General features: G+C 39.5%; 1 protein-coding gene across 1 annotated transcript; it reads right to left on the bottom strand.

The window, feature by feature from the left end:
- Positions 1-47: 47 nt before the first annotated feature.
- Positions 48-16,672, bottom strand: MPP3 (membrane palmitoylated protein 3). The gene is given in 26 exon segments (XM_032711038.1): positions 48-1,261; positions 2,117-2,237; positions 3,066-3,174; positions 3,927-4,020; positions 4,461-4,541; positions 5,221-5,271; positions 5,274-5,384; positions 6,393-6,434; positions 6,989-7,009; positions 7,415-7,479; positions 8,402-8,598; positions 9,612-9,686; positions 10,551-10,636; positions 11,425-11,458; positions 11,460-11,504; positions 12,380-12,435; positions 12,438-12,500; positions 12,503-12,540; positions 12,650-12,657; positions 13,067-13,147; positions 13,276-13,353; positions 13,848-13,966; positions 14,349-14,361; positions 14,363-14,457; positions 15,622-15,777; positions 16,574-16,672. Coding segments are annotated over 24 exon segments (1,782 nt in total). The 5' UTR covers positions 14,375-14,457; positions 15,622-15,777; positions 16,574-16,672; the 3' UTR covers positions 48-1,079.
- Between the last annotated feature and the right edge of the window lie 16 nt (positions 16,673-16,688).

Genomic DNA, 16,688 nt, shown 5'->3' with positions numbered 1-16,688 from the left:
GTTCTGCTGAAATGTCATGGAACAAGAATAACATCATACTGTCAAGATGCAAGGAACAAGACTGGTGCACCAAAAGGTCTTGTTTAAAGAGCACAGTACACAGGAAAGATTAGAGCACAGCAGGCAAGCAAAACCAGGAACTACTTACAGCTAACATGCACCTGTACAATACTCTCCCTCCACCCCCCAAATAATTACAGAGCACAGGTACTTCCAGAATCATCTCTGCATTTTCTTATTGAGACCTATCTAATAATATTGTATATTCAAGTCTCCTGAAATATATACAAGGTCCTCTAACAGTTAAGATTTCTTCAGGCCATTAGATGCTCTGGAAGCCTTTGCCAGATTTGGAGCAAAGGCAGCCATAAATGCTGCAGGGGTGATGATTTCCACCTGTAGCTCAGCTACTCTGTCCTTCAGCCTCCTCCTTTTAGGAGTTGCTACACTGGTGTCAAGGTTGTATCCCATCAGGTAGCACTGCCAAAGATGTCTTGTAGAAAATGGGCTGCTTAAATGTTCTATTTTAGAACCACGGGCAGTTACTTTCACATAGACTAAAAAAAAAAGTGTCTGTTTTATCAGCTGGCTCATCATACAGGTGCACTCGTGGGTGGTTTAACATTTGTCCTGTGTCAGTAGGAAGAGACTGGGAAAGAGGGCAGAAGAAGTAGCTTGTTCCCAAAGACCACATTATTCTGATTTTGTGGCTAGAGTTGTGGCCAAAGGACAAAAATTCCACCTGGTCAGTCTCTCAGCACATAAATGCTTTAGAAGTGTGGGACCCTCTGTGAAACCTCACTGTACAAAATACACTATTTACAGCCTAAAGACCAGTAAAAGATTGGACTGACCTGTTTAGTCTGAATATTCACTTTTAAATGACAGCTGCTATTCAAAATTTTGATTCAGGAGGCAGTGTCAGCTTTTAACTTTGTTAGTTTTTCCTCATACAGTCTTTATATATTGCCTTTTAGACAGACCAGCAGTTTTGAAGTGAATTTGACATATTTCTCTTTTCTAATTCACTCATTTACAAGACATTTTTATACAATCTTTCCCTTAATCAAGATAGCAAGCTATGACCTCACCCAGTTGACTGGCACCCAAAATGAATCCTTGTTTAGCTTCTCTAACACAGTTTTCAGCTGATTACATGCACTCTGGAGATCTTCTTTCCACCAGTACAGTGTCATTAAATGGCCATACTGCGCTTCAATGAATGCTGCTGATTCAGAATTTCCTGCTGTTCTTCATCCTGCTGGTCACCACAGATGATGGTATGAGATTTACAGCATGTCTTTTAATTATTAGCATTTAAAGTATATTAGCACACACAAGTTCATTACTTTGAAGACAATAAACAAAAGCCATTGGGAAAGGTATGTAAGGTACTGCAACGGAGATTAAGGAGCTGGTTCAAAAAATGCAAGAGGTCTTAGGGAGTGGGGAAGAAAAACCTGTTACAGGAGGGCATAAGATGGTGACACTGCATTAGAGTTGCTGCCTAACCTAAGGACCTGGAAATCACACTCCTCCAAAAGCTGAAAAGGAGTGCTGGATCCACTACCCCCAAGTTCAGTAATTTTGAGGGCTTAGACAAAAACTTACCAAGTGAACTAAAGTTCTGTAGTGTATAAATTCAAGTTCAGGTTACCCAAAGCAATACTGTAAAAATCTGTTCAGATTTTACCCATCACCAGTTTGCAGCTGATCTTGTCAACATGGCACATACTGCATTTTGTGTGTACCCAATTAACACCAGAGTGGGTGTCACTTTGGAGTGACTACTGTTAACCATTTGATGGGGCTGCTCATCAGGAATGTAAAATGATTATCAGTTTATCTGAGTTCAGTAGCAACTTCCCCTCCTGCAGCCCTCGATGATTACACAGGAAGAGCAGCACGTGCTTCATGCTATACTTTAAAACTTGAGTATAGAAAGAGTCAAAATCACATTCTGAAGTTTCCAGCTGAAGACAATATGTGCACAAGACCTCTTAGTGCCCCAGTCTGACTCTTGCAGTCATGGAAGAGGAGCTCTTTCATGTCATAGAAGTGCTAGCCCAAATACTTCTTCATGTCTAAGAGAAGAATTAAAAATTAGAATACTTACCAGGGGGGCTGAGATTTCTTCTGACAGGGGAATTTTAGGACAGTTTTTTCTTTTCTGAAATAAGAGGCTTCACAAAGATGACATAAGGCTTAAACTCAGGAGTCCTCAAATGCTTTACTGCCTGTGAACAGATGTTTTTTTGTTATCAGACTTCTCTTGTATGTCAATGATCTACTCACACTGGTTTCAATAGTTTCACTAGTGCACACTGACACCCTGTGGTGTGAAGTCCTGTGTGCTGTACATTTGACCTCAGTAATCTTCTGGTCTTCAAAAGAAAGGTTCATATCAGTGTCCTGGCTCCAAGAGTATTTGGGGCATGGCCTTAACTGCACACCTGCCTTACTATGCACTGTGATACCAAGGAGAAAGGACCTGGCAAAAAATACTGGGGGAAGTAGAAAAAAAATTGACTTCCTGGGCAAGTTATGGTTTGCTTTGCTCAAGTGGCCAAACACCAGAAATTTTAAACCTGGAATTCATCTGAGGTAGTGTTACAAGTCTTCTCCTAGCCCAGTTACAAGATCTGAATCAAAATTTCAAAGATTAACTCACAGCATGGAGGAATTAAGACCAGGTCTACTGGCACTGTTTAGGATGATTAGTAACATTCTCCAGAGGCAACAGAAACTAGAGTGAAAAAAACAACTGTGCTCCAAGTATTCTGTGTAGGACTCGAGCAGGTGAGGGCAGTGATGCACATCACCCCTCCAGCAAGGGAAAAGTCTCAGTGAGAGCCACTAAAGTGACATCCAGGCTGTATTAACAAGACATCCAGGAACTGTCACCACTGCACTGCTTAGAGCTGGAGGTCAGGCCACCTGCCAGGAGACACAAGTTCATTGTTCTCTGGGGGTAAGCAGCCACAACTGGTGAACACCACCAGTGACTTAGGCTGGCAGCATAATAAGCAATATTTGCATTCTTTAAAATAAGATGCAGAACTTACTTCAGGTACCACATCCACCAAACAAACCTTCTTCTTGGCCATCACAGACCTGATTGCCTCCAGGCTTGTACCATATAAATTTTCTTTGTATTCTCCGTGTTCCACAAATCTAAAAAGTCAATACATTTTTAAACACCATCTCCAAAGAATATTCAACTTAGAACATTTGACAGCTGTTTGCTGAAGTCACAGTAGTCAAAGGAGGAGGAGAAAGGCAGAAAATCAGGGACAGGTAGAAAAGGATTTCTTTTTCTCTCTTTTTTTAATCTTGTGATTGCTTTGTAGCAATAGTCTTCTTCCCATGTCACTAACAGCTAATCAGCACTACTGACAAAATGGGGAAGAAGAAAAGATGTTTTTCACAGAAAACAGAATAAAGCTACTAAGGAAGTGGACTGAAATCCTTCCATCTTTTGGAAGACTTGTCAAAAATCTGAGGAAACACAATCTCCCAAGAAGTCCTTTGTGGCCATAGATTCACCCTCTCATACACTTTAAAGCAGGTTTGTGAATAAAACTTGCTACCCATCACACTAAATGCAGAATCAGTAGGCCCAACTAAGTATCTGTTACTCTCACTAGATTAAAAATCTGACCAATCACAACATTTATGATATGCAGGTTTAAATTGGAACTTAGGATCCTCCTCCTGGTCTTGTGTTATTCCTGATTTGCTTCTTACTAATCTTTGAGTTTGCTCTGACAGTCCAGATGGAATCAAGAGCTTTTGACTTGGAAAGCAGAACCCTTCTAACACAGCTACTCCAACCTGACATCCCATTTTGGTGTCCACATCATGCAAGACTGAAGGAGGTATATTTTTAAATAGTCAGTTGTGCCAGTGTTTTCAAATTAACTCACTTGTTTTGCTGCACATCTGTCTCAAATGATTGCTTGGAGACAAAATTGTATTCTACTCCCTCCTTCTCATGACTTTTCTTTGACCTGGTTGTATCTAGAAGAGAATGGAAGCAAGACATGGGAGACATATCAGCCTTTGCAAACAATGTTTTCTTAACATACCAGTTTTTCACACCAGCTCTTTCTGCAAGTCACAGTCTATTTTTACTTCCTGTATTCAGTTTTTCATTCTTTTACACAGACACTGAAAAAATGCAATCTGTTCACTTGGGAAGACACAATTCAAAAAAAACCCCCCACTGATCTGGCAGAATTCCAAAATGCATTTGTGTAAAGTTATGTAATGATTTATTCACCTATTAAGGGCAAACATAGTATATTAACAATGAGAAAAATAATTTTAACTCCTCCTAAAACATGCATGTAACCAACAGTCAGAACACAATTATCATTCATCAGTGCAGCTGGCTCTATATTTATTAGACAGCATTTAAGGAATAAATAAACACACACAAGTTAGTAAATTTTACTCACGTGGAACTGCAACCCCATACTCCTGTGGGTTCTCTGACACAACCTTCTGCTTGAGCTCACTTAATCTGGCCCCCAAGCAACCTAATAAAATAAAATGGATTGATTGATTGATTTCTGTGTGCCATGGAATGCTGCAGAGAATAAACAGATCAGCTTCACACAAATAAGATGATTCAGGAATGTGCCTGAAGAAACCTGTACATGAGAGACCTCATGACCTGCTCCATCAGATTCTGCTTTGAAGAACATCACCAGGAACAAACTGAATTCCTTGAGCAGCTGTTGGACAAACATTTGGCAGACACCAGTCAGAAAATCTGTAATCTTAGCATTCAAATTCTATGGGATACCCTTGATTTCTAGGCCATCCTGGGAAACCTCCTTATCACAAAGCTGATAAGCCTACTGAATTAAAGGTGCATGCAAAATCCTGTCAGATAATTCTAACATTTACCTCTTCATCAATTGTTCCAATAGCTCAAGTGTACATGTTTGAGTGAGAATCAATGGAAGGTGAATCAGAAAAATGAGAAATAGTCCTGCATCATTATTTTTAGGAGGATTTGGTGAGTCTGATTGCTTTTTTTTCGGTTGGCTGGTGGATTTTTTAATGTAATTTAAAATAAAAGAGCAACTTCCGACCAAAACCAGAAAAACCTTTTTAAAAAACCCACCAGGAACCACAAAAACCCCAAACAAAACACCTACAAAAGCCTCTTTCAGCGCAGGTGACAAGGGAAGAAGGAGTTGTGTATCTTACCAATCAAAACCACCAGCCTCTGCTGTTCACCAGGCTGCTGCTGATACTTGTGACTTCTTCATACGTTAGGAACTCTGCCCCCTCTGCCTGCTCTGCTTGCTTCCCTTCGTTCCCAGTGTTCTCCTTCTCCTTCCGACTCAGTCGAAAGCTCCTGCGCAAACCGGCTGGGCAGGGGAGCAAAAGGGATTTTCAGACATGGCTCCACTCAGCCACACTTTCAGGCTCCAAGTTACTGTCTTGGAATGCAAGTTGCTCCCACCAATTTTTTTTTTTAATATTCAAATCAGTGCACATGTGCTAATGTTACAGATGAGAAGTTTGCATATGATGTAGAAAACCGAGCACCCAAGCTGTGATAAAACCCCCTCAAAGTCCAACTGTGCCTCTTCACAGAGATAATCCAGTTTATGAATGTATGGGAAATTAACATTTTAATGTCAAACCAGTAATATATAATAGATAATACATAATAGATAATATTATTATATTTTATTTATATATTTATTTTTATTTCTATTTCTGTACTACATTTATATATAAATATATGTCATTAACATTTGTTAAAATATATTATATTATTTGTTAATATGTAATATATAATATATTATGTATATTATATATATGTATAATACATATATTATGTAATTATATATTATATAATTATATATATCATGTAATTATATATTATATAATTATATATATCATGTAACTATATATTATATAACTATATATATTATGTAATTATATATTATATAATTATATATCATGTAATTATATATTATATAATTATATATTATGTAATTATATATTATATAATTATATATTATGTAATTATATATTATGTAATTATATATTATATAATTGTATATTGTATATAGCATATATTTATTAATAATTAACTAATATATATTAAAATATTCTATATTTATATATATTTTATATATTATACACTGTATATTCTATATATATTATATATATTAATATAATATACTATAAATTAATTAGATGTTACTTTGTGGTAATTTTGGGGGTTAAAAGTCAACATAGGCAAATTTTCACTTTTAATGTGGTGGTGGGTTTTTTGGGTGGGTTTTTGGTTTTTTTTGTTTTGTTTTTATTTCAGGGAGGGGGTGAGGGTGTTAGGGAAGGGGAGAGGGATTTTGGTTTCTCACCTATGTACTGTCCATTGAAATATCCTTCACAGTCACAGTCCTCTGTAAATTGAAAAGCAAGGAGGTTGGGGGTAGGGCACAGAGGGGGATACCAGGAATATGAATCTCAAGAAGCACGTGCAATGTGAAAAAAACTGCAGCATGCAGAGTTGAACACGAAATACCTGATATTTGGAAAGGCACAGTGAAATATAAGCTGCATTGAGCCCACCACAGTTGCTCATAATGAAAATAACCCAGAAAACAGTCCAAATGAGCAATGAAGACAAATCACTCTGGATTGACAGAGGTGCCCTAGAATGCTGAACCCCAATAGTTTTTTATTTTTTTAAACATACCAGATCCAAAGACTGTATTTAACTCTTTCAAGCTCACTCAGAAACCTACAGAACGTGTATCAGAAGGCACAAATCTTTTCTCTTGAATCCAGAGCACGTTTGGAAGTTATCATTACTTAAGTCATCAATCTGAATTAAATTAGTTTAAATAATAATTCATAAAGAAACTGTCCTAGGAACAATACATTTACTTTTCCCTTTGTTTTAAGGGTGTAGCAGGTGTTTTAGAAAACACTTTGGATGCAGGAGAGGACCTACCTTTGTCAGAGGACTGATCATCTGTAGTTAGCATGAAAGGCAGAGTTGGAATGATATTAAAAACCAGACAAATAACTGAGCAAAATTAGAGAGAATGGAAAGGAAGGTTCTTCTGGTCTTTGCTTAACAGGCTTTTCTATCTTAAAAAAACCCAAACAACTGAAGTAATATACCCTTATCAATTAATATAGATTTTTGGGCTGCAATTTAGTATTCTAAACAGTTATCAGTTTAACTGTCTTGGGAACATCTGAGAAAGGCTTAAGTAGCAATCCTCATTACAATGAGTGTAATGGAAACTAATTTGAAAAAGCTCATTTAAATCAGTAATGTTATTTTATAATTGGGTTGAGCATCTTCCCCTCCTCTTTGTAGCAAAAGAATACTAAGTACCAAAACATTACTGAAAGAACAGAACAGACTCACATAATGGTTTCTTCAGAGTTCTGGCATTCTGCAGAGTGCCCATTGTTCTTCTGTAAGTCAGTCGTCTGAACAGAAAATAATTGTATTTTAGATGTGCCAGCTCAGAATTATAGGGGATTTATAGCATGTTATACACCTAGCATTGAAAATAAAGAATAAAACAGAGCTTTTGCTTTAAAATTTAAAATGTCTGATTCAACAGTTTAAAGGGCTTTCTTTACAACTGTGAGCTTTCATATAGCAGAGCCAAGTCCTCTACTAGAAACCTCAGGGAAACTGGAGGCCAGAATAGAATCAGACCTAGTTTAATTCTTAGACACCCCACTTCTGTAACACCTACAATTCAAGAAGACACATCCAGTGATTTGCAGTAAGAATCACACAGTGAGACCATTGGCTTAAATCAGATTCCTTCTTAAATATGGGACTTAAATATCAGACTTCTGTATTGTAAGGACAAGAACTGAGGGGTATTTTTGCTTGAGAAGATACACATATCTTGCTGTGAAAGCAGAGAAGCTTCAAGCTCTAGAAGGTATCCCAGTCCAAGCTAAATACTCCCTGAGGAGCCAGAAGAGAGATCAGATACATTTTTACTATTACTACATGCATAAATTCAAAATAGTTTACAATAAATCAACATTTCCCTTCTACTGTGGGTGTACAAGGCTGTGAAATACAGTCTCTCCATAAGGCAAGAGGGTTAAGAGGCTGATATTCCACATCTCATTTCATATGTTTGTTTAGCAAGTGTTTCTGTTCTCATGCTACAAAGTTTTAAGTCCACAGCAAACTATCCAAAGCAAACTAGGAAGTTTATTATATAGTAAGAGAATAGAGCTTTTTAGTGCTTTGCTCTAAGCACTATCTGTATTCATCCTGGCATGACCCTGCCCTTCATTTCCTGTCCAAAAAAAAAAAAAAAAAAAGGCATAAAAATCAATGTGTGGAAAAAAAAAAATAAATCTATCATCTTTGCTGACAAACCTTTCTTGGAACTGCTTGGAGGGGATCAAGCCTGCCCTGAGGTTGGTATCTCCAACACGCTTGGCTTGCCACCAGGTGGGATCATCTTGGCTCACAACTTCTAGGACGTGTCGCCTCTTAAATGGCAGCCCAGCCTCCTGGCAAGGGATGGCTTTGTCTTCTTTGGGGTTATAGCAGAAAAGTGCCCTCATGAATACCTTTAAAAGAAAGTAACACATCATTTCTGGTCCTATTTGGAATTTCAAGCTGCCTTTAAAAGGCTTTCCCCAGTGCTAACACTGTACATACACTTCATCTTCTCCTTTGAGCACCCAGAAATATGGAAATGTAGCAAGCTGCAGCTGTATTATGACTTAACCACTTATGCAGAAAAAGAAACTTAACTTTCAAGCACGTACACAGTCATTATATGTTGGCACTGTGGAACATGAGACTCAAAAGATCAAAGCCCCAAGAAACACACATCACAGTCTACATCAAGTAGAAAATGCAATAGAGTAATGGGGGAAAAAAACAAAAAGGGGAGAAAATAAAAATGGATTTACAGTCAAGTTGCCCAATTATGAAGACTGTCCCTAAAATGTTCCTTTAATACATCAAAACCTACTATTCACCTTTGGATTTGTATCTTAACACTACTTAACACATCACTTTAAAAAGTGACCTGGGGGCTTCAAGGAAAAATCTGGCAACCAAGAGCAGGAAGCAGAAAGAGGCTGACAGAAGAATCTTGTAAGGGACCAGCTGAACAGGATTCCCTGTCAAGGAGATGATCAAGTGCTTCAGATAAAGCACTTTGAGACGTGTGTTGCAGTTTGCTAATGGGGGGCTCACATGATGAATGCAGCTCTGTCAGTAGATAGGGCTAATCTGACTCAAGGGAATGGCAAAATGCCCAGAGATCATGGACAGACTGCAGCTGGGATGGTAAGAGAAGACTAGCAGGAACACCCATTTAGCTACATGAACAAAAAGAGAAGACCCTAGATTTCAGGAATGCTATGAAAGAACACATGCCAAGATGATGAAGAGGAGAAAACTCATCCAAGTAGTTCTATTCAATAAAAGAGCACTGCACGAGAACCACTCCACTGTCTTTGTAGTTCAATTCTGTGCCTGTGACACTTCTCACTGACACAGCAGGGATGTTGCAGTTCCAGAGATGCCAGAATGTATCAATAGGAAAATGTGTGCTGCAGCATTTCAGTACCTTGCTGTCTTTCAGACGATCTTCTTCTTTGATGGCTGGAATTATTTTTAACGTTATTGACCCCTGAGACTGAGCCTGAGAAACAGAGAAATGATTTTTACTTTTGAAAGCAGGACAAGGATACAATGCAGACTATTCAAGCTCCAGTTAAGGAGCTAGCAGCTGTCTCTTCTTCTAAGAACCAAGCCAATCCACTATTTTATCTTCATTACAGAGACAATCATGATGTTCCATGAATCTTCCACAACAGTGTCTTACCCATGGAGACATCCACAGTAACTACTTGGCCAGAACATATTAAGATCTGCCTTAAAATTCCTTCATTTGCTTTTAGCAACTGCATTAATTTCTGGACTAGAGTTCACAGGGTGTTAAACATTTCTGTGGCTTTTAGTATGAGATTAACTTAAGTTTTTGCAGACTAAACATCAACAAAATAAACATCTACTTTCATTCTAGAAATCTTTGCTAGTAAATGTCAACTATTAGTTATAGTAAATTAAAAAGCACTTCTGGATTCACCAGAAATCTAGAATAGGTTTATCTGATCTATTTTAGATGCCTTATTTTGGAAAAGATGAACTGTGTCCCACAGAAGCCTCCTATTCTGCACAGACTAAAAAGGAAACACAGACAAACAGGAATGTACTTATAATTTGCAATTTGCTTGTCATAAACAAAGCACTAAAGGGACGTTCTTGACAGAGCAACATGTTAACTTTATATTTGTATCTTACTTGGTACCGATCCAGTTCGCAGAAGTTTCTGAAGTCAAAAGGAGAGGACTAATCCACTGGGAGAAGAAAAACTCTTAATGCAAAGACAAGCAGGGATTGCATCTTTTAGCTCTATATTTTAAGCTCATGGTTAAATTTTATCATCTATTGTAATTACTAGATCACCAACAGAAAAGATCTTGAAATGAAAATCAGTGCAGACCAAAATCTGACTTATTTCTTCCGGTCGTTTGTGAAGCACAGTAATACCATTGACTTCTCTTAGTTCATCTCCAACATGGACAAGACCTGAAAAGATGGTAAATAAATTAAAACAGGTCTACCACTCCTCTGATGTCCAGCCTAAGTCATTAGCATGTACCTTCTCTCCTCCCTCATCCAGGTTGATATGTTTAATACTGTTGCCTTTGTTGGCAATGTGCCTCCAAGTCTCCTGCCCTTATTCCACATGGCATTTTTTTTTCCATGCAGCACAGTCTTAAAGGAGACCAGCATGCAGATAAACAACATGTGGCAAGATGCTCTGGAAAACCACTGCCTCTATTCTGATCAGCATTAAGAAATTAAAATTGGAACAGTTTCATGAGGATGATCAGAATCTTGTAAAGTCAGGAACCACACTGCTGACTGTAAAGGCAGGAATGACACGACAGATCAACACTAGAAAGAATGCTAGACTCATTTTTTTTAACAAGCCAGGAAGAGACTCTGAAAGTTTAGGTTTGCTTATCCAGTTCAGTAAGAAATGTTGTACTTGTCTATGTTAACCAACTTGTACTATATTAACCAATATAAAAGAATTTCTCAGTAAAGCACCCAGAAAACAACACATAAACCTGAATAAACCAAGATTAAAAGTAAAAAACATTCTTTTCCTTCTTCTAAAGCTCGAACCTACTCCTTCTATCTTGTTTGCTTTTTTTTTCCTAGTGGCCATTTCAGAAAAAACCCATGTAATTAGATTAATAGGTTACTGATGAAATATAGAAACGCCAAGTGCATGCTTAGGAAACTTCAGAAGTTTACAATGCAATTAAAAATCCCCTTTCCTTCAGAAATTTACCACTCTCATACACTGCGATCAGCTGCACCACCTCGCATGATCCTTGCTCACAACCACAGCTCCTGTGTGCTCATCTCTTCTGATGGTGGCTCCCTGAATAAAACAGGAAAATTTGCTTAGAATACAGCAAGCAGTAAAATAACATGTACACTACCTCATCTTTTAACTGGAATTAATTTTTCAATTGATTTTCTCTTTCTCCCTTGACAGTTTTGCTGTATTCAACTTTTACCCCCCCATTATGGGAAGGTACACACCCCTTCCTTTCTGTGGACTTTGCTGAGTGCCTACACTACCTACATTACTGTGGTCATCAAGTCACTCAAATGTGCAAAAGAGGATTTGTTACAACAAACCTTCTCTTTGTCTTCTATCTTTATACAATACAGGCAGCACTTTTACACATAAAAGCAAACAAAAAGCAAGTAATTAATCTTTTTTTTCTTCTCCAAGCTTGCTGGCAATATAAAGCTTTTAATCAGCAGGAATTAAGTCACTGCTCTCTTCTACTACTGTCATATACAAAAGCAGATTTATTTCCCCAACACAATTGTTTTTTCTTAGGGAATCAATTCATCCATTTCCATTTGTACCTTGACAATATATGTTCACATACAGGTATCAAAACATACTCTTACCACATGTCACTGACTTTAATGCAAATGAATATTTTAAGTCACTGAATGTTAGCTACACCATGAAAACAATTAATACATAATCATAAAGCACAATCACTTCAACATATACAATTTCCTCAGAGACAGTGTTCCCTGTGTTAACTGGTGTTATAAACCCATGTCCATGAAGCATCCCAATGCAAATTGTGCAGGGTTATTTACCAAAGTTTTCTTTTATGTTACCTTACTGGCTTCAGAACACTCTCCTAGTTTTTGCTGGTTATTTGACAGCATCTTCAAGTGTCTCCTCTATACTCACAATAACACTTCTGCACTATAGGGTTCTATGACTAGGAATGGGTTATCTAATATTTACCAAGGGTTCTTATTTTTCACTAGCCGAACAATTTCACTGATTCCTCATCAAAATCATCATCAAAGTTATCAGGTAGAGGTGGAAGGACTGGATCAAGTTCTTCTGTGCTACAGTGTCATGTACTACATAGCATTGCCTGCATAAAGGAAATAAAAAATAGTAATGTAATGTAGCAATATTACAGCTCCCAGTTCTCATGTTTCCAATATTACAGCAAACTTAAATCTCCCCCTTTCCACCCTCACCACAAAACCTCCAAAAAAGATTCAACAATCACATTAGCCATCATGTAAACTATATATTGGTATATGTTGATATTTTATTATAAATCCAGGCAACAACAAAGCTCAGCCTAAAAAAAACCTGAGTGGACTATGAGAAGCAAAAAGGTTTCCTTTTCTATTGTGCTCCCTCAGAAAATATTAAGGAGGGGACAGAGGGAAGACAGCTGATGCATTATGCAGGAAAGGCTGATACTGTGTCTCCTCAATTCCCTTTGCATTCCCACAGCCTGTGCAGGAGATCACAGTGGAACAGAACTACAGTTTGCAAGAGGTTTTTCCTTTCCCTTAGGGATGCTTCAATAAAACTTTTCTGCTACAAAATGTTCCACTGCAATTGTGCAAAGGGATTTTGTTAAAGTCCCTGGTGTGGTTTTTTACCCTGAGATGAGGTGTTGACAACAGCTGAAGTAGCTCTTTTTCTTCATTATTCACTGGTGCAGTCTGCAACTCTTCTATTACCTTCAAAATAAAAATGTACAGCCCCAAAATTAAAGGAGTCCACCAAACAAGATCCAATTGCAAAGCTCTGATATATTAGAAAAGCAGGCTTAAATAACAGAAAAGCAGGAGACAGGAATTTGACTTACATCTTCAACTAATCCTGCTGCACTATGTAAAACAGGAGTTGGACTCTGTCTTTCATAATGACGGAGTTTTTCATGAATCTGAAAAAGATTATTCAGAGATTTTTCTACAGAAAGATTCAAAACTTTCTAAATATACCTACACTAGAATATTTTTCTGTTTAAGGAATACAATTTTTCTGAGATGTGTCAGGAAAATAATCTCTCTTGGGGTTACTTTTTTTGTTTAGGAGTCTTCTAGTTTTCTTTTACTCGTGATAGTTCAGGCAGCCAGAAAATCTGTTAAGACTTTAGCAGTGTAAGGAAAAAAAAATGCAGCCACCTCAGACTACTTTTTAGTTACAGGGCACTGTATCTTCATTTTAGCAATCAGAGCAGAGATGTTTTTTTCCTGAACAAAATATGTTAATTGTCAATGTTCTTAATGTTTGTGCTTAACATACATATGGTATGGAATTCTTAAAAAAAAAAGCAGCTTTGCAAAGTAAATGGTTGATAAATCAAGAGAATAAGTTGATAAATACAGAGAATAAGTAAACTGTAAGGAAAATGTACATACTTAAATGAACTTTTACCTTCATTAGGTAGCTGAGACTCCTTTCACTGAAGACATCCCTAAGGAATCCCATTTCCTCTTTATGATTTGAGTCAGGTCTTAGCTGAGATGTCAAAAGGGCCAACGTTTCATGCAATCCTAAATTCAGATTCAGGACAGAACAAAAACATTGTACACAGCATTTCTCATGGGACCTTCTACTGCAGACTCAACAGCTACTACACTTACTTGGGTACCATGTTGGTGATAAGTTTGCAGAGACCTGTGTTTATCTGCCACTCATTTTGCAATGCTCCCCTTCATAAGTGGCAAACACAGCTTAAGATATAACCAATTATCATGCTAAGGTAAAAGGTACCAAAGAAATATATATTTTTAAAAAACCATTACCTTTAAGTTTCCCCTTCATGTTAATTACCCTGTGTTCTAGAACAACTTGCCAGTTTGAACTGATTTCCTGTGTGAAACACATATACTAAGATTTCAGTCACTGTTCTGTTGAAACATGCAGATTAGTTACCTGAGTCTTCAGAAAAGCACTGGCATGGCTTTGTTCTTAACCTTAGAGGACAAATGTTGAGCTTAAATCAACGTGTTTCTTCTTTCTAGACTGTGATTCAGAGGCAGCCCTGAAATGAGCAAACACAGCACCTCAGCTCAAGCATCTGAGAAAAATGGCAAGCAGGTAAAAATAGTGAATTCCTAGTACATCTTTCCCTCAGGTGTTCAGTTTAACCTAAATCAAGCAGAGTTCTGCAGTTATTCTTCCATACAAGTAAAACAATGACAAATACCAGGTTATACAATAACCATACTGTATCTCAGACAAGGCTGAGCATCTCTCTAGAGAAGCAGTTTTCACAGGTCTAAGTAACTGTCTGGAAAGACAGAAGAGAATGGACATTTAAAAGCATTGATAAACACCATATGCAGAAACAGAGAGAGCAGACAGGATGATGCCACATCACAAGATGTTCTGTGGCTTCCTAAAAGCACATCTCAAAGGAATGTACATCCCCCTGGAATTCTGATGAACACCATACTACAATTCCATTAAAGCTAATAATAAGACTGTCACTCTATCAACCTTGGTCACAGCTATTAAGAATGTTTCAACAAGTAATGCTACTTCTCCATTGCTCAGAAATTACTTTAGATGCTTTTATTTCTCTTTTAGATGCTTTAGATTTCTCTTGTCACTGAGAGCAAATGACTCCAGAGCAGTTGTTCTTAAAAAAAAAGGAAAATTGAATTTATGCTTATAATTACCAAGATGAAACACTGCATTCCAAGGCACTTAAAATCTTTTTCACGCTCACAAAACTTCCTCAGACAAATATTTGCATTAAAAAAACCTGCCATAGCAGCACACATAAAGTATTACAAAGGAACGTGTGATACTCCAGCTCTTTGCTAAATGCAATAAAGGATGCTCCTTGTGTTTCTATTTGCAGATAAATCTCTGATATTTTGATTGCAAGTCTGATGGTTTTCCAATTCAACATTTTTTAAATAGCTTCCTCAAAATACCATAGTATTGCATGGCAAATTAGCATGTACCTAGTCAGAATTTTCTAGATTCCTGAGTTACTCTACAACATACTGAAATGTTAAGCTCAACAGTCACCTCTGTTTTGCATTCCGTATTTTCTACCACTACAATTAATTAGTCCACCTGGGTATCAAAACCTAAGTGAGTTTTTCAAGTAAATGAACTGAGTGTTGAAATCTCACATGGGGTCAAAGTAGGGGATTAAGCAGAAGCATAATGTGATTTGGCATATCCCCATTACCTTGGAAAATAAACCTATTGTGGTTCACAGCTTAATACAACGCAAAGCTTCTGTAATCCAGATTAATATCACCCAAAGCAGCAGATCTCATTTCAGAAAGCAGTTTAACATCTTGCCGGGAGAAGATCACCCCAGCGATAAGGTCAGACAATACACCTGTAGGAAACAGGGCCCGAGCACCGATGGCCATCACACAGGATTTCTCCTCGCGTCCAAATTCGAGCGAGACAAGTCTTTCGCTGGGTACTGTACCACTAAAAGAGCGGCTACTCCCACGGCTGATCGAAGCACGGAGGGAACAGCACAGCGTTCCCTGCTGGGCACCACGGGGCCGGGCTCCTCCTCCGCGGCCGCACCTCGGGGGCCCGGCCCGTGATGGGCGCTCCGGGGGCCCGGCGGACACCGGCGGGGCGAGGCCGGACCGGCACCCCGGGCAGGGCTGTCCCAGCCCCGGCACCCCGGGCAGGGCTGTCCCAGCCCCGGCACCCCGGGCAGGGCTCTCCCAGCCCGGCACCCCGGGCAGGGCTCTCCCACCCCGGACAGCGCTTTTCGTGCGCTCCACCGAGCCCGGGCACCGAGGCTTGTGCGGCCGGACCCCTTCGCGGCTCAACCGAGCACGGCGCGAAGTTACGTCCCGGGCCGGGCTTCCCGCACATCAGCAGCCACACGTTCCCTTCCCGACCTGCTGCCCAGCCCTGAGGCCGCGCTGGGCGAGCACCTCCCCGGCCGCACCTCCGCGGGGACCCCGCCGGGTACGGCCCCGAGTCCCCGCGCTCGGCCCGAGCCCCCCCGGGCAGACCCAGCGGTGCCGCGGGCTCCGGTCACGCCGGGCCCGCACCTCGGAGGCGGCGCCGGGAGCCCGGCCCGATCCCGCCCGGCTGAACAATGGGGCCGCCTCTGCCGGCGCCGCCACCGCGCCCCGGGACCAGCGCTGCCGCCGGGCCGCCCTTACCTGGGGGTGCGGGCCTGTGCGGGGCCGGAGGCTGCTCCGGAGGCCTCAGAGCGGCTCCCGACACTCGCGTCCCCGCATCCCGGCGCGCACCCCGCTCATGCGCCCTCGGAGCCGC

The sequence above is a fragment of the Chiroxiphia lanceolata genome, chromosome 26, assembly GCF_009829145.1.
Source record: "Chiroxiphia lanceolata isolate bChiLan1 chromosome 26, bChiLan1.pri, whole genome shotgun sequence".
Lineage (NCBI taxonomy): Eukaryota > Metazoa > Chordata > Aves > Passeriformes > Pipridae > Chiroxiphia > Chiroxiphia lanceolata.
This window is presented reverse-complemented; position numbering and strand designations above follow the sequence as displayed.